This window comes from Ylistrum balloti, unplaced genomic scaffold, assembly GCF_031769215.1.
Source record: "Ylistrum balloti isolate Yb309-2 unplaced genomic scaffold, AGI_CSIRO_Ybal_v1 Utg370196, whole genome shotgun sequence".
Taxonomy (NCBI): domain Eukaryota; kingdom Metazoa; phylum Mollusca; class Bivalvia; order Pectinida; family Pectinidae; genus Ylistrum; species Ylistrum balloti.
The window spans coordinates 971,482-990,266 of NW_026782173.1; the positions used below are offsets into that span (position 1 = coordinate 971,482).

At 34.9% G+C, this 18,785-nt stretch overlaps 1 protein-coding gene across 1 annotated transcript; it reads left to right on the forward strand.

Moving 5' to 3' along the window:
* Nucleotides 1–473: 473 nt before the first annotated feature.
* On the forward strand, nt 474–17,910 carry LOC132551385 (uncharacterized). Its single transcript, XM_060215527.1, has 13 exons — nt 474–542; nt 3,586–3,747; nt 5,336–5,464; nt 8,097–11,084; nt 11,434–12,456; nt 12,914–13,030; nt 13,579–13,680; nt 14,174–14,290; nt 14,562–14,644; nt 14,787–14,963; nt 15,093–15,158; nt 15,446–15,552; nt 17,234–17,910. Exons 1-13 carry the CDS (start codon nt 474–476, stop codon nt 17,362–17,364), a joined length of 5,271 nt encoding a protein of 1,756 aa, XP_060071510.1. The 3' UTR covers nt 17,365–17,910.
* The last annotated feature ends 875 nt before the right edge of the window (nt 17,911–18,785 follow it).

The following is an 18,785-nucleotide window of genomic DNA, read 5'->3' on the forward strand; positions in this document are numbered from 1 at the left end:
CCAATACATGATAGATATAAGCTATAAATACACTTGTTCCGTAGACTAATTGGCTATTTAACTTTACAACTTGAACTAGTTAGGAACATCGGATATCACAACAGTTATGTGTTTACCTCTGAATCAGAAGAATAACGTCAGCTCTCCAATATCTGGATAAAAATATTTTAATTTTAGAAGTTTATAACTTTTGACATTTTCAATGTGAAATATTCTCAAAAGAGAAAGTGCATGGTATATTTTTATGACAAAGACTTGTGAATTAATTTGACATATGGAATTGTGTTAAGAGTGATAGTTAGTAACACAATATAGATGTTAACTGCTGATTTTTTTTTTTTAATTCCATTGGAATACTAATCAGACAACTTCCATGAGGGTACCTGTTTTTCCTGTGGTTGTAGATATCAGAGTACAATTCTCCTTTTAATCCTGAATCAAGCAAGGATACATATATATAGTTGTCATACATGATGGGTCTCAACACTCCAAAGGAAAAAGTCCTCAGGTTTATCTCAAAAGACACATCAGTGCCTCGTCCTGTAAGTAAAATTGTATACATGTATAGATGTCTTAATGTTATAATGTTATCTGTCTCTCTTTCTGTATATATATATATATATGTTGAATGACTGAATTAGACAATCAATACTTATATGTGATGGTATACTTTACAATGATTTACATAAACACTACTGCAACTAGATGTACCAAAACATTTTTTTTGTTGTCCCTGAATTACATGTAAACTTTCTTTTGCAGAAATTTTAATTACTATAGGCTTATTTCATAGTTATTTGTCAATATGTTTTCCTACCTTAGAACATTTGCAACAGTATGTATGTAGAATTATTCTGTATTCAGTGATACATACAAATATCAAAGACATTTTTTATATCAAAATAAAGGATATATTCTTAACCACAAGATCTGTAAAAACTCTTATCAAATGATATATACAAGTACTGTCTGTTTAGTTTTGACTAATGGGCATCATAAAAACATTTAAGATCCAACAGTAGCTCTGTCATCTTTAAACCAAGCTACAGGCCAGCTGGCTAATCTCCTTGGTATAGTCACCAAAATACAATGTATCATTTTGATGGGCTTGTAATGGCCGAGAACAATCTCTGATATTATAGCACACAATCTCTTATATTATAGCACACAATCTCTGATATTATAGCACGGTGAGAAAGTTGTTGTCTTTTGAAATATATTCTTGATAAACTTTTTATTTGCATAAACCAAAGAAACTTCAAAGAAATAAAGTACTGTCGAAGTATATATATGGAATGTTTTAAAAATAAAACATGAGCAGAAAATATGCAAGTTTTATGATTTGTATTATGATGAAATTATTTCTCTTGTTGCTAAAGCACAGGTGAAAATGATGTATTAATAATAATATTGTGGATGCCAGTATATTTTCTAGAAAAATCTTCTCAAAGTTATTGTAAGGCACTAGGCATGGCTCGACCCATCTCCTATAATGACAGATTATACAGATTAGTGAACTTAGGGTTACATCCAGTACATGGTTGTTATTGTGTAATTAGACAGTAAACTTTGGGACTTTAAAAATAGCAGCTTAGTGCTCATTAACACTGTTTTCAAAAGGCTTATGTTGGCACTCTGGTCTTATCTAGTAGAGAGATATATACTTAGTATTGATGGAACATGTGTAAAATATATCTAAATGGTACCAGGTCCTGATCCCTGCACCGTCATTGCATCTATATAATATGTACTGTGTGTGTACAAGGCAGGAGGTGGTTTTCTGGCTCCAATATTGACCACAACTGTAGATATGATATCTCACACATATAATAACAGTAATATATACCGGTCTGTCCTTCTATTGATCAGCATTGACAATATTTTCACAATACATTTGGATTCAAGGGACGTGATTGAGAGATTGTGTTTATTTGATGTGTGTACAGGTTTACTGGAGCAAGATATATATATATATACATTTTCCATTTTGGAAATGTACCAATTTTTAAATAAATCTCAGCTTTGACAATAATATGAGACCAATTTTTTTCAGCACCTGACAAGTTGCAAAATTAATTATTAACAATTAACATTAATTATTCTCATTTCATTTTTTATTTAATTTTTAGAGATTTTGAAAATTAAATTTACAACGATTTGTATGATTTAGATCAATGTCTTTGAAAAGAACATTTTGCATTTTGAAGAAGTACCACAGAAAAAGATAGTTTGAAATTTTGAAATTATACAGTAAATACATATTTTCAAAAAGTTGCTGATTAGATTAGATTGATACTTGTGACCTGTAGTGAATTACCAGGAGCTTAACTTGGATTTCACGTTTCCACCGACAGGTCCAAGCTGTATGTGGGATATAATGATCTACAATCTTAATTTTCAAGACTACGCAATACTCACATAATGTGTAATAAATATAAGGTAGCAAAGATATAAATGCTACTTGTCCTAAGCATTAGGATAGTGAAGTTATACAACTCTGATTTTGTTGTACTCTTTGAAGTTTTTGGTCTGACAAAGTTGTGAACATACAGAAATAATAATTTAGCCTACATTTTTATGTGTACAGAATAAGGTCACTGACTCAAAATATAAACACAACAGAAGTTACAAGCCTACATAATGTTTGAATCAATGATTAGTTTGGTAATTTTGGCACCTGTCCTACACACAGATTAATCATTTATAAATCGGTGATTGACTTCTTTGTTGATGTGGGAATAGATTGTGTACATGTAATCAGTAAACATTATGATTTATCACATAGCAACAAATCACTTCAATTAATCACACTTCAGGGAGATTTTTATCAGAGTGTAATGAATTCAAATATATTATAGAATATTGATAGTAATTGTATTATAATGATAATTAAGTATTTTCATTGGCATCAAATGTATATTGCAAAGACATGTTTTTTCTTTTAAATTAAATGAATATCACATGTGTGGATAGAATATAAAATATGATGTAAGACGTATATAGGTGCATGTACCATGTACAAACGCTTCTGCTTGGTAATAAGCCCAGGGGTCTCTTATGCTGTTTAGTAGTATTCATGTCTTGTTATTGAAATTAACTTTCTTATTGGTGTGCTCTGTAGCGGTAAGAACATCGTTGTACTCAGGTAGTAGTGACACCACTGTGTACCTATATCTATATGTATGTACAACTAACTCAGGAATATAACATACCATTCTTGTATGTGGTATAGTTTTACTGTATTGTGAAGAATGTACCTTTATAATTATATCAGGAATGAACTCTATTCCCCAGAAAAGGTGAACTAATTGACTTTATTGTAGACCTCCTTCTCCTTAGAGTAATCTTATGAAAATTGTGATTTCTAAATGTTGTGATCATATTAGATGCACTTAATAATCATTGCACTAATTTACCAAAAAGTGATAATTTTATAATGCACTGAAGTTTGATCATACTAAAATAAGTATGTTTAATATTTTAAGTGTCTGCAGGCCTTTAACTCATCTGTGAATGGTATTAAGGTTTGGTAAGATTGTGTAGTTTAAGCTATAAATACAACCCAACTTTATTGTTATTTTGTAGGACTTACTGCCATGTATGATGGGTGACCTACTGGAATACTTTGAGGAGCGAGCCCGTGTGTTAGACAGTATGGCCCCAACCATTCAAACATCAGCTGCCATGTATAACCCAAACTTCATCTCCTGTATAACATTTAATGGCATCCCCATCCTGCCACCTGTGGTAAGTCACTATGTATACCTGTATCACCCCATCCCCATACTGCCACCTGTGGTAAGTCACTATGTATACCTATGCCACCCCCATACTGCCACCTGTGGTAAGTCACTATGTATACCTATACCACCCCAATACTGCCACCTGTGGTAAGTCACTATGTATACCTATGTCACCCCCATACTGCCACCTGTGGTAAGTCATTATGTATACCTATGCCACCCCCATACTGCCACCTGTGGTAAGTTACTATGTATACCTATACCACTCCCATACTGCCACCTGTGTTAAGTCACTATGTATACCTATACAACCCCCATACTGCCACCTGTGGTAAGTTACTATGTATACCTATGCCACCCCCATACTGCCACCTGTGGTAAGTTACTATGTATACCTATACCACTCCCATACTGCCACCTGTGGTAAGTTACTATGTATACCTATACCACTCCCATACTGCCACCTGTGTTAAGTCACTATGTATACCTATACCACTCCCATACTGCCACCTGTGTTAAGTCATTATGTATACCTATGCCACCCCCATACTGCCACCTGTTGTAAGCCACTATGTATACCTATACCACTCCCATACTGCCAAGTGTTGTAAGCCACTATGTATACCTATACTACCCCCATACTGCCACCTGTTGTAAGCCACTATGTATATCTATACCACCCCCATACTGCCACCTGTGTTAAGTCTCTATGTATACCTATGCCACCCCCATACTACCACCTGTGGTAAGTCTCTATGTATATCTATACCACCCCTATACTACCACCTGTGGTAAGTCTCTATGTATACCTGTACCACCCCCATACTGCCACCTGTGGTAAGTCTCTATGTATACCTGTACCATCCCCATTCTATATATATATATACCACCTGTGGTAATTCTTCTCTATGATAGGTATATTCTACAGTTTTTAGTTTAATGTACAGTTATGGTAATACCAGTAGGCTGTATAAATATTTCATAATACTGGCTATTCAATAGATATGTACGATGCATGGGTCCCAGAAGTATTGTTACTGCAATACAATTGTTCACTACTCTGCCTGGATCTTAATTAGTGACTGTTTGTTAGATGCTTATATAACTTATATAATAAGTAGAGATGTGATTAAGTCTAGGTACAATGAGAAGTGATTGTCAGCATCCATTATTACTTCTCTACTCGGTATCAATATGTTCTACTTATCACTTTGTTCATTGGAAATGTATATCTATTCTTGTCTCATTGCCTGTTTGTAAGATGTAGAAAATAAAGATAAATTGATACATGTAAAAATGATAAAAGATTAATTTGATATCATATGTGCAAAAAGAAAAAGAAAAGAAGCGATGGGTGCATAGATAAAAACAACTTCATTTGATAGGTGCATTTCAGTATCTGTATGAAGAAAAAAGTGCCATCATTGTCTGTAGGTAACCTTGATACGATGATTTAAATAGAAGATTTGTAAACTTGTTTCTGTATTTCTTAAGTATGTAACAAAATATTTCATGTATTCAGTATGCAGAAAATAAAATGAAGGATACGGTGACCCAACTGTGGTCTGATAAAATAAATGTAAATATTTCAGTTGACGGCGCGTCGACGTGAAGAAATGCAGGAATACAAAAGACAAGCCATGCGTCATGATTACAAGCGTAAGACACGCCAGCGAGAACAGATGAATGTGCGCCTGAGCTCTTTAGTAAAGGATGTAGAGGTATGTAAAATCAAGGACTCTTTAACAGAACATTTTCTTATTCATTTGATGTTTTTTTTTTATATAAGATAGACAAATTTTAAAAACCAGTTGAGAGTTACAAATATATCATACTGGTATACAAATTGATGTTTATTGACTTTGTATTTATAATGTACTATGCAGTTTCAAAATCATAATTGATTTTCTGTAAGTAAAATTACTCATTTCATGTACTGATCGATCGTAATAAGTGGTTTAATTGTCATGTGAACTATTGCACCTTATTATACACTTTAATTGAAATAAACTGACAAAATAAGTCTGTTGATTTAATAATGGTATTATAATTTTTCTTTAAACAAATCCCAACATTTTGTGCCTTATAATTACTAATGCCAAAAATTGGTCAAGGACAATCAATGGTATTATTATCTATCAAAACGGTAATGGAAAATATTGACGAGACTGAAATATTTTGAATGTACCTTATTTTCGATGTTAATCACAACTGCTTAAAGACATATGACCCTTTTGACCTTGACATTGGTCATGTTGAGGTCCTTTATATTTTAATGATCAGCCACATTACACATACTTACCTGGGAGATATATATTTCGGTTAATACTACAAAGGAAATATTATAAAATCTATACCAATGTTCATCATAAACTCACAAGATTAAACATGTTTTTTAAACAAATACTTCATTAATCATTAAAAATCACATTACCTTATTTATCTAATATTCTGATTTTAAACTTTGTTATACACTTTCAGAAAAGTTATTCTTTAAAGTCTCGGGTCAGCCTTCCTCGTACTGTTGGTCTATCCAAACTGCTTGTAGGTGAAATCCAACACATATATCATCTCTATATATTCTATATATCTGTAGATCTGTATTCTTTGATATATTGATGTGGAGTTTCATTTTCTGGGCGTTGGAGTTTGATATGCTTTGACCATGATATATAATCATTTGTTTGCCAAACCACTGATTCTTGAATGACTATTTCTGTGTACCTTGTCTCTTCATATAAATAATGCTATTGTCGTATTACTTATACAAATTTTCATTGAAGAAACTATCAGCTTAAAACATTTTCAGATATTGTTCATAACAAATTTATTCAAAATTGGGCAACTTTGATTTTCTTATCCTGTATAGGATAGCAGCTACATGGTATTTTATGAAGTCACAAAATATATCCTGAAAACTCTTGATCTTTCTCTCTCTAGTTACAATCCCATTTTTATCTGACTTACATTAAGTATGAAGGGGATGTGATGAGGTCTTTGTGTGTTGGTGGTTATATCTAATATCTAGTAGTTTCTGTACTAACAAGACTTGTGTGTATTTATCGTAACCAGAAATTATTGTTATCGTGGTTCTTCAATGTGTGTAAATACTTTTTGAAAATATCAAATGTTGTATAGTCTTTACAACATGTGAAACAATTATCAACTTGTAAAATAGATGGTTTTGTTTCAATGATATATTTAGTATAATTCAAACAAGTTATGTTTTATTCTTTTTACCAATTTTAACACTGCAATATGTTGTTCAAAAACAAATTGCTTTACTTATTAAGGATATACCAGTTTGCTTACTAATACAAATCTTTCTAAAAGAGTTCCACACTATATGGGTCATAAAATTTGAAACAGTTGTAATGCAATTTAGATACTTTCAAAGAGGAGATGATGAGGTTTTTAGGGAATGTATAATTTATTACTAATATAATTGGGAAAATATAAATATATATTTGAAATATATATAAATAACATGATGGGAAATGGAAATTTTATAAAGGGAGATAACTGTAATATGTATCAATTTCACATTTATGGTTTAAAAATGTTTATTCATATGATTGCTTATATGTGAATTAAGAATGCAATATCAATATATATGATGTTGTTTATCACATACATCTCTTCAGTTATGCTTAGTAATATTCTACCCCTGGTATCCTCTAAATATTGTATGAGACATTGAATTGCTAAATGATTGTCTCAGAAGTGAAAAATGCTTTGATTGGTTCAAAATGTGCTTGTCTTTTAGGGAAACAAAATTGTGTTAATTTTATCTTTGGTTTTCTAAAGAATAGTAATAGTTATGTGATGTAAAGAATATTATATTTGTGTCCCTGCTCTAATGAACACACACACACACACACACACACACACACACACACACACACACACACACACACACACACACACACACACACACACACACACACACACACACACACACACACACACACACACACACACACACACACACACACACACACACACACACACACACACACACACACACACACACACACACACACACACACACACACACACACACACACACACACACACACACACACACACACACACACACACACACACACACACACACACAATTGATTAAGTGACAGTCCAGTAAATTGAAATTGAAAGGCTGGTTTCATATCAAGTTATGAGACTTGTATAATTAATTCTGTACAACTTGACCACTCATACAAGGTCCTCTGTTCATCTACATTACACATCTCATTTACAGTTTTCTTATGATTTATGTATGTTAACTGTCAAAAGCACAATGTGATGTTGTTATTTGATATATTTTACAGTTGGTGATCTCTTCTGTTTCAGGAAAAGAAAGCATCTAGATGGACTGAACCAAAGCAATTGGAGGAACAAGAAATTCCAACAAGGGACATAACTCCAAAAACACAGCAGCATAGAAAGCTTCCTGTAAATCCAGCAGTAGATGGTCAAACTGTAAAAGCAAAAGTTGAAAGGCCAAGTCGTCCAGTGGAAGTTAAGTCTAAAATTCCTGCAACAGCATGCCGACGTCATCGCTCAGGATCACAAGAATCAGACGAGGAAGTAAAAAGTGAAATGACAGTGTTGAAAAAGACACGCAGACGTAGGACTAACTCTGAAGGAGAAAAAGACATTCCCAAAAGTGAGCCAATTAAATCAAAACAAAAGCTTCCAATTCCAGTGCCAGACAAACGTCAGAAAAAGAGCAGTGCATCTCCAAAAACCAAAACAGTCACTCGCAGTGGGAACAGCATTGAGACTTTGAGAAGATCTAGTTCGCTATCTTCTCTGCCAAATTTGGCCAAAATTCAAGGAGTGAATGCTCTGGCAATACCCAAACCTCCTTCATCTCAAATGACTGAGCAGCAGCAGTTAAGACAATTGTCCCTTCGACATTACTCCAATTCTCAGCCTGATCTCCGAACACTTAGTGCGGAAGGTATCAACTTTTCACCTCCAACCCGTCGCTCACATAGCAAGGATGATATCAGCAGTCTGGAAAACTCTGGTATTGGTTCAATGTCACAGGACCACAGCATGTCTAATACAGATTTACCTCAGTCTTCATCTAGTTCAAACACCAAAAAAGATCAAGCTGGTGTTAATGATAAAAAATCTGTCAAGGATTCCACTCAAGGGAATGTCCAGGATAATAAACATGTTCTGAATCAGAAAGTTGATAGTAAAAAATTGAATGTTGGTGCCAAATCAAAAGGTAAGACAGAATCTGATTCAACGAAACAAGTAATTAGTAGTACAAAAAAAGAAGCTGAACAAATTCAGAACAGTTCACAGACAGGTTCAAGAAATAGACGAACATCTGGACAATCAGAAACAACAGGAAGTGGAACAAGTTCTGAGTTTCCGTCATTGGAAGGATGTAACTCTCTACCTCATGAGATTGATGGGTTACGTTTCACATCAGTTCGACAGCAACATATAGGCCATACACTGGATAAGCTATCTAAAGTGTTGAACATGGAGGAAACACTTAGTACCCTCAACTCGACGTCAAGCAATGAAATTCAAGAAAATATTGCTAGATTACGACAGTCTGTTCAGTCTTCACAAGCTGCCTCTTCTGCACAGTCTTCAATTCAGAGTCGACAGAGTTTTGAACGAGTTAGTGGTAGACGAAACAATATCTCACCACAGACAGATATACATAAAAGCACAGAAACACCATCGCCAAAAACTTCTGATTCCAGTGCACCAGCATCTACTCCCAGCTCGGCGGAACAATCCTTTGGTAGTAACACGAGTGGCAGTAGTAACATTAGTCACTCTCGTGCCAGTGTCACGGCTGCTTCAATAAGGAGCTCTACAAGCTCAGTAAAAGGAGGTCAGTCTGGAGGTGCACCAGTCCGTAGAATGAGTCCCAAAGGGTTGAAAAATACAGTGCATTTTGATCCTTTGGTAACAGAAATTAGTACCAGTGCTAGTCAATCTTTGGAAGATAAGATATCAGTGCGGAAGTTGGATGTCACCCCAACAAATAGTATACAGTTTGGTTCTGATGAGCAGGGGCAGATCAGTCAAACTCAACAGGGTAGGACATCAGATAGTGGGACTCTACCTTCTAGTGTCCGTGTTACCATCCCATCTTCAGAATCCATGTTGAGTAAAGTTGCACTCAGTCCTGATGCAGATTCACCCCAGACTCCAGTCGATTGTCCGATAAAAAACATGCCCTTTGAAACATATGGACAAAGTATTGAAGGTGAAATAAACACTTCAGACAAGGAAAATGAGATCCGTGTGAAACCCCAGGGAAGAACGGAGATGCCTGGTAGGCCTGCTAATGCAAGTGCAAGAGTTAAAGTGGATCAGCTGTTGATAAAATCTCAGAACTCTGATGATGGGTCACAAACTAGTACCCTAAAGGGTAGTCAGGATTTACTAGGAGAGAGAATATCGGGGAGACCGGATGACTCCCATGAGTCTCAGTCTTCAGAAAGAGTCAGAAATGTTGTTACCACTCAGGGTCAACAGACTAGGGCTTCAAATGTTGATCCTAGGATAGCTGCCCAATCACGGCCTCAATCAGGAAAAGGTACCCATGACACACAGAGACTAGAAAAGGAATCGAGTCGTCCAACCATCAGAGGTAATATGCCGGTCAACATTAGTGGGAGGCCCACTCATGATCATGTTTCACAGAAAATTTACGAGCTGCATCAGGATACCAAGAAAGAAGTATCCCACCCTGTTTCTTATCAGCATGCCCCACCGATTCTGACTCATCCAGTGGCTCATACACATTCTGGTTACTATAGCCAAGTACCCAACACTAAGGCTGCTGAGAGATCTGGCAGCAAAGGTGTACAACGTAAACTTAATATGGATGCTGGTAGTGAATTTATACCTTCTAAAAATGCACCTGGAGATTCTGATGGAGAGAGGGAAGCAAAAGCTGAACACATCCAGAAATATTTGAACCATGTTCAACGTCACTCATTGGAAGGTGATGCTGATTCGACTGAAGTTCCAAAGCATTCTGATGTCAAAAAGAGTTCTCCAAGTTCACCGTTTGATATACGCTCCACTATACAGTCTTTCACCTCAAGTCTGCAATCTTTGAGTCAGGCTGATGAAGAAGAACTGCTCAGGATACAAGCAGAACACTTTGACAAATTACGCCGTCATTTGATTGAACAACAGAAACAACAACTTGAAGAGTTGTTTGTCCATCAGCGACGTGAACAAATGGTGTTACAAACAGACATTGAGAAATACCAAAATCAACTCCAGGAACAGGAAGAGTTCCTCACTAAAAACTCGGCTAGTTATAACAGTCTCCCTGGGAACCAACAGGTATAGTTTGTCTCACTCTTAGGAGGTTCCAGGAAGCGTACAAAATGGTTCAATGATTTTCCATGCCTTGTAATACTTCTGATTGTTCCAGTCTATGCTAAACTATTAAGCTTTTTAAGGTCTTGGTCAAAATTCAATAAGATGTAATAATTTGCTCTAATGACAATTTTGCTAAACTTGAAGACTATGTTTAAATAATTATGAAAAAGATATCATCTTAAAACAGTTAGTACTGTTAAGGCAAAGTAAATTATGTAAGATGAACTTGTGCAAACATTTATTCAGTGTACATGTATATGCCTTATGCATGACAAACATTATAATGTTATTATAATATTATGTGTTGCAGCAACCTACAACCTACAGGCATCAGCCCCAAGAAAACAGGAATAATCTGAGTCACTCACAATCAGACCATCCTCCACAGCATCAAACTCATCTGCAGCCAAACATTCTGTCAAATTCACATTCTAATTCATATTCACAGCCTACTTCAAATTCACATTCATTTTCGCAGTCAGATTCACATTCATATTCTCATCCACAGTTAAATACACAGTCGCAGTCATACTCTCAATTTAATATTCAGCCTGACCTTCATCACCAACCTCATCTCAATCCTCAGCAACCGAACCCTCAGCAGCCTCCCATTCCTAGTCACACAAACATCCCCCAGCAGCCAGATCCAGCATATCAAGCACACCAGCAAAGCTACCCATACCTGGAACAGTATGTCCAAAGGAGGAATCTGCTGTCTGGACACACGCAGCAGGACCATGCACCCTACAATGCAGCATATTTGCCAGACCATGGCAGTTATCCACAAGGTCCAACACATGCCTATGGTAATGTGTCACACCAGGCACCTGCCCCAGGTCAGCCAAAGTATGTACACCAGTCTAATTACCATCACCCAGTAGACATACAAGATCCCAACTATTTCAGACAACCTTCCACGCAGCATCCGACTTCTAATACCATCCATCATCAAGATCCACCACCTCCAAAATATTCACAGCACAATCCACACAGACTTCCAGGCCCTCCATATAATTCACAGGAAAATATCAGAGATCCACGGTATGCATCGTCTAATCCACATGACCAGCAGGGGGAGTCCTACCAATCTCCACCTCATGACGATGCTAATACCAGTCACCAATACTCGTATGTTCCTAGTCCTAGTCTGTATTACAATCCTAGAGATAATGGCTCCGATATCAGCACCTTTAGTAAAGCCACACCAAAACAGAGCCTCACTTTCAACAATCACTCTACGCCCACGCCTAAAGTTCACAAACCAGTGCTGAGGTCACCAGTCAAACAGCCGTCCCTTCCAGTTTCTGACCAACATGTGATTGTACCTGACTATGTAAGTACTCTGTGTTATAAAATCATGTTACTCACAAGTCCTTAGAGAAATGAACCAGTAATGATGAAAGATAACTTTCATTTCTATTGCAAACAAAATAAGGTCTTTCAGAAACTTGTAGAAATGTATAATATTGATGTTTTATTTGGTATAACTTTACAAAGCATGATTTTGCTATTAATGTACAAATTATCTTACTAGTCTTGACTAGTGGAAATAAGCCTGCCTTGAGAGGGAGAGGTCATTAGTTCAGACCCTATCCAAGGCAGAATGTTTTTCATTACTCCTTCATATTACAATATTTAATGCACTCATACCTCCTGCTGAAATATATATACAGTTCCTAACAGTATAATTTTGGTATGTTGCATAAAGAAAGAAAAACTGTTATAAAACTCGAACAATCACTGATAGGGATATTGATACTTGACCAAACATTTTACTTAATACTCTGCAGGCAACCAATGCCAAATTGAAGCGATGTTTTGATCGAGTGTCAGCTTGTGCGAAAGGTTACCTCACACGAAGACTTCTACGCACAGAGAAAGTCCAGGAGGTCCTCAAAACTATCAAGGTAAACAGATGACAGGATCATGTGTGTCTTTCAAGATATCCATGTTGATAATTTTCTGCAAGTATGACAGGTCAGAAATTGATCCTGTGTTTAGTTTGCCTTTCATTCAAGTCTAAAAAGTATTGAAGATCCTAAGGTAATAAAAGTTTGCCATTTGGAATTTCTTTTCACTACTGAGTAATATTTAGCCCTGACAATCAAGGAAACAGAGAACACAATCAAACACTGATGTAAGAGAGGTAAGAGGTGGAAGTACTGCAAGATATTTCTGTGGACTGAAAAATTTAAACCACTGTAGACAAAATATAATGGTTAATTTAAAGCCATTTCATTTTAAAGGAAGTTAACTGAAGTACAGTTGATGGTGATCCTGTTTAAGATCTTTTAGCTTGTATGCAGTTAAGGGTTTAGGGAAGCTTCAATATATAGCATTCAAAGGGTTAAAAAGTTTTATAGATGTACAGAATACCCTTAATACATGTCTGCAATGTCATTGTACATACCTTGTACTATATATAAAATAATCAGAAATTCACCTCTGTTTATAGGATACTAAAGATTTTGCCTGGCAGTTCCAAGCAGAGACACCGATCAAACGAGGAGATTTCTCTAATTCTGACCGCCATCTCTTAGACAGAATTATTGCTCAGGTAATTCACTTTTGATGTATTATTCAGCTATAAGGTAGCCCTCTATATGATATACTTACAACTACCAAGTAAGTACCCATGTAGGTGGTAATTTGTCATATAGTAAATCCAGATCCTCTATATAAAGTATTGATTTCTGTATATTGTTTTATCAAGTGTATGTGATGATTATCTCCTGTTTCATATTGACCATTATTATCAAAGATTATTTCAACACTGCTGGTGATCAGTTCAATACTTCACTGTTTTGTTGAATATCAATTTGTTTCATATTAATGTGAAAGAACTTTACAGGTGATTAATAAAAAAGGTTCTTTATTAACTAAACATAAAATTTAAAGCATAAATTTAGTTAGGATGAAAATTTAAGATTTAAATTTGATAATGAAAAGTATCACACCAGACTGTCAGCTTGTGGACATATCGGGAATTCTGGAAGTATTAGATACAGAAGGAGTTATTTATACTCTTTTTTCCTTTTGGTTGATGACAGCTGCAGGCAGCTTTGTTGGATATTCATGAGATTTTCTTTGAAATTCCTGTTTGGGAAAGGATGAGTTTAATTGCCCAGTCCCGCCAAGCAAAAGAGGAACGGCGCCTGAGGGAAAGTGTAAGTAGAGGCAGAAGAAATTGAGTTTACAGTGTTGTCCTCATGTTCCATCAGTGTGGACTTCCGCTTCCTGTTATGCGTGCACATGTATAAGTACCTATGTGATAAGTAATATATGTAAAAAATATAATATTGTAAACATTACGATATTCCATAAACAACCATTTTCTTGAACTTCTAGTAATCCTGCCTTTTTCTCATTAAGAGTTTATATATTTGTGTGTATCATCATGTTTAAAGATTTATATCTGTGTGTGATTTCTGTTGACAGACTGGGACAAGGTCCAGTGTTTCCAGTTCCCATCCAAGGATCAGCTCCGCTACACTCAAAGCTATTGAACGTAAACGCAAGCAGTATCCTTTAAAGGTGTTATATATTGAGTTGGCACCAAATTGAATGAATTCTTGAAATTTTGAAGTCATTAAGATATTGTTAAAAGAAAGCACAAATATAAGCATACTTTTGAGTCATAATTTTCTTAACCTTTGACCTTAGAGAAGAGGAAGTTGCTATGTCAGTGGACTCTAGACCTAGGTCAGCCCCACCTCCAGCTGGAAATACAGCACCACCTTCCTCGTACAGCAATGTCCCCTCACAGACCGGAGCAGCAGCTCAGTCACGTATTAACTCCCAAAACAATGTGCGACCTAATGCTACAAACATGGATCAGAGGTTAGAAGTATAATGTTTTCTCTAATCTTAATTTGTTTTGATATCTTTTACTCCTGATACACCTCACAATGTATTGTATTAATTGTTGGCAAGTTTGTATTTATATGGAATGGATTATTTAATTCACAGAGCCTTAAAACCACTTCAAGGTCAAGGTCAGAGTAGCCAAGGTCAGACATCAAGGATTACTACAAGGTAAGTCACTTGACACTTTCTAGAAATGGCAGTTTTTATGTGCTATAGACAGGCCTTTCACAAGGGAAGATAAGCAGTGCTTAGTGAACATTTTCACAAGTCAATATAACCAAATTGGAGACATCTTTTTATCATTTTACAGCTATCAGTTTGATATATTTTGACTGTTAATTTTGCACTTGACATTCTTAATACCAAATGTTTTTAGAATAATTTCTATTTGTGGGTCATACATGGGCACTAACCCTATGCAGGTATATCATATTCTTTTCTGTCTCTAACTGTAGACCAAAAGAGAGACCCAAGACTGCTTCTAACCAGACATCTGGAAATACTGCGACCCATCCATACCTTATTGCAAAGTCAAAGAAATCCAGCATCCCTGCAGTCAGAGGTAAGTCAACCATCGTTGATGATTTTGTGAAGAAAATCTGATATTCGCAAATCTTCTAACACATTTTAATGCATTTAAGAACTTCACTTGTTAATCAAGTTGTCCTGAAGTCAGAAGGATTTGATAGAGAAAATCTGTAACAACAATGATTGTAAAGTTTGACATTTGTTGATAGAAATTTTTGATAATTTTTTGTGGAAGATTTGAAGAAATTAAGGAGTTGATCAAAAGGCAAATTGTACAACTTCCTGTTTCAGGCTCATATGTTTGATCAAAACAAGGTACTAGATTACAAATGTTTGTAATAGATGTGTGTGAAGATTAAAACAACCAATATACTGACATAGAACTCATTTGGAAAGATCACATAAAAATACAATTTTCATTCAGATAGGAATTATCATATTAGTCATCAAACTGCCACCATTTCTGAGTGTATTGTTTGACTAATACTGTCAATTTATCAATATCTGTATATGTAATAAAAATTCAAACGAGAGCTGACCTGTTTTCAAGGCCTTTCACTGTTTAGGGCTTCGGCCAGTAAATCATACATGCTACCCATCTGATGTGCTACCCTTTCAGAAGAAACATGCTACAAAGAATAATTTTGAAAGTGTGTAACTTGATAGAGATAAAACAATGAGAAATCACACCTATGTGGTGTAACCTAACAAATGTCATGTCATAGACTTGTAATTTGTTTGAAAAAACAATTTCAGCACAGATCACATATATTAGGTGTGAAGTAGCTTTTAATAGTGCAAGATATATAACAATTTGAATATGGATTTTCTCATGGCCTTTATATAGTAATATTATCTGTTGAAAAGAGAGGAGGAAAAAAAGAAGGAAAGGAAAGGAAAACATTTTCTCAAACATTTCAACATAATTTTAGTGTGTGTGATATATTATCAGTTTTGTTAACAGAGTTGACCATTTATGACATCATGATTTCAGTGTTTAATTAATTCTTGACGTTTGTTAGATGCAGTTATAGTAGCAAGACCCAATTCTAGGCTGTACTGTATCACTGTGTAACAGAGAGTTAGTAATTGGGAGTAAAGTCTGCCTCACCCATCTGGTGTGTGATAAACTCATTGTTAACGACCGTGTGATATATTAATAGTTAATGGCTGTTTGGTTTTTAACAGTTGTTTGTTTCCTGACTGCCATAGTTGTGTTATATTAGATGTAAATCTTTAGTGGATATTAGCTCTCCATCATCAGTTACCTAAACATTCATTTGGAATTCATTTTAGCATCTGTCAAAATTTTGTGAAAATATCAATGACTATTCCATGGACTTAGAATTGATTCTAAGTTGTGATTATACTCTCCTAGGTTTGTCTCACTAGGTTTTTAAGAGGCAAAAGTAAAATTTAGTTTGTCTAGTTTGGCCCTTCACTGGTATTAAAGTAACATGTAAATATAACATTTCATTTTAGTAGATGATCTCAATATTTTATCTAATGGTGATTGTCCTAACTTATGTATGGGTAAATTTTCCAACATTACAAAAACAAAACAAAACCAAAATGAAAACAAAAATTTAGTGATAAATAATATTGTTGATATGAGCTCTTAATTCCTAATGAATTAAGAAATTACTGATGTTTCATAAAATTACGTAGTTAGCAAGAAATACATTGAGTTAATGTGATGTTTTGTATACTTGCAGACAAACCGACCTCCACCAACAAGTCATCAGGAACCTCATCAACCACAACAACTACAGCCAAAAATAAACCAGTGGGGTCAAAGATCAAACCTAAAATAACAGACAAATCCTCCAAAGCATGGAGAGGTTGAACAAAGGGAGAGAACTGTGTGGCAATAGAAATTTGATTACCTCAAAATGTGCAAATAAAGCCATTTGAAAAGAATCCTTTACAGAATAGACATATTATTAGTTGACTTGGTTATATGTCTCTTAGAAATATATTTACTGGTGCTTACCTGTAGGACTGATCCAAGTTGTAAGCTTAAAGCACATTTCTTTTGTTTATTGTCATGTCTTTTTCAGAAAAAGATGTGTTAATTTGTCAGTGCTGAAAAACTGATTCACTCATACTGATTACGACACAGTGGCCCTTATGTAAGTTTGCTATGTACTGTCTTTCACCTTTTATTAAAAGTAAAAACCTAAATCTGAAAATTAAGACATAAAAAATCATATTGTGCCTTTTTTCACATACTGTTTGTAAGTTTTTATCAATGTGAACAAATCCTGTCATTTAACAAGAATTTTCAGAGAAAAGCAGCATATATCATATATTTAAAGCCTTTTCCATGTTCTAGCCTGATATATCTGACAAAATTTTGACATCATTTTGTATTTTCCTTCATTCTTCTATTTTAACTTATCAAATGTATAATGTAATTTGTTGTTCAAAGCGATGAAATACTAAACTGATTCAGAGAAAAATACCCATGAGCAGAAAGATAAGTTATAATTTAAGTTTTTAATGACAAGCAATTGAAAGAGTTAAGGTAGAGACTATCAGGTTCTTGTAAATCCAACAAAGAAGAGTGGAAACTAAAATGTAATTTTTTTTCTGAAATGGATTAGCAAATGAGAGGGAGGAAAGAGGAGATACAAAACATTTAAATTGTATTCTTCGTCACAATCAGAAAAAATCCAGACAAAAAAAAAGAGAATTTTATCGTAACTTTTGTAAGAATGCAGAAGAAGAGATGTGTATTTAACAAGAAATTAACTATTCATAGGCTTTATACACTGGAATATACATTTAGTGTAGTAGAAAAGTGGTGAGAATTGTAAAATGGCTGTCCACTGGTACATAATTATACATGTGTAATTTAAATAATTTTGATTGGATGTTTTAAGTCAGAACACCATTTTCAAGAACTGAGGAGTCTCAATTCTAAGACAGTCCAGGACTCAAAAATATCTGAGTCCAAATATCACTGAATTTATAAGGTAAAACTACCAATCAGTCCATTGTCTTTCATTGTTTTATTTATTAAGCTTCCATATTGTTGATTTCTGTATTCATAGACATGGCAATGCATTGTAGTTTATTGCATTAATGAAGCAACATTTCCATGAAAGCACCACCATTTTGATGTGTTCATTTGTCACTGCTGTAGACAAGGAAATCTTCCTTCAATCAACGCATTTTTACATATACAGGAAGGTTGTGGATGAAAAACAAGGAGAGTGATCTGGGCCATCAGGATTCTTTGTAGACTAGGAAAACATCTCTCTT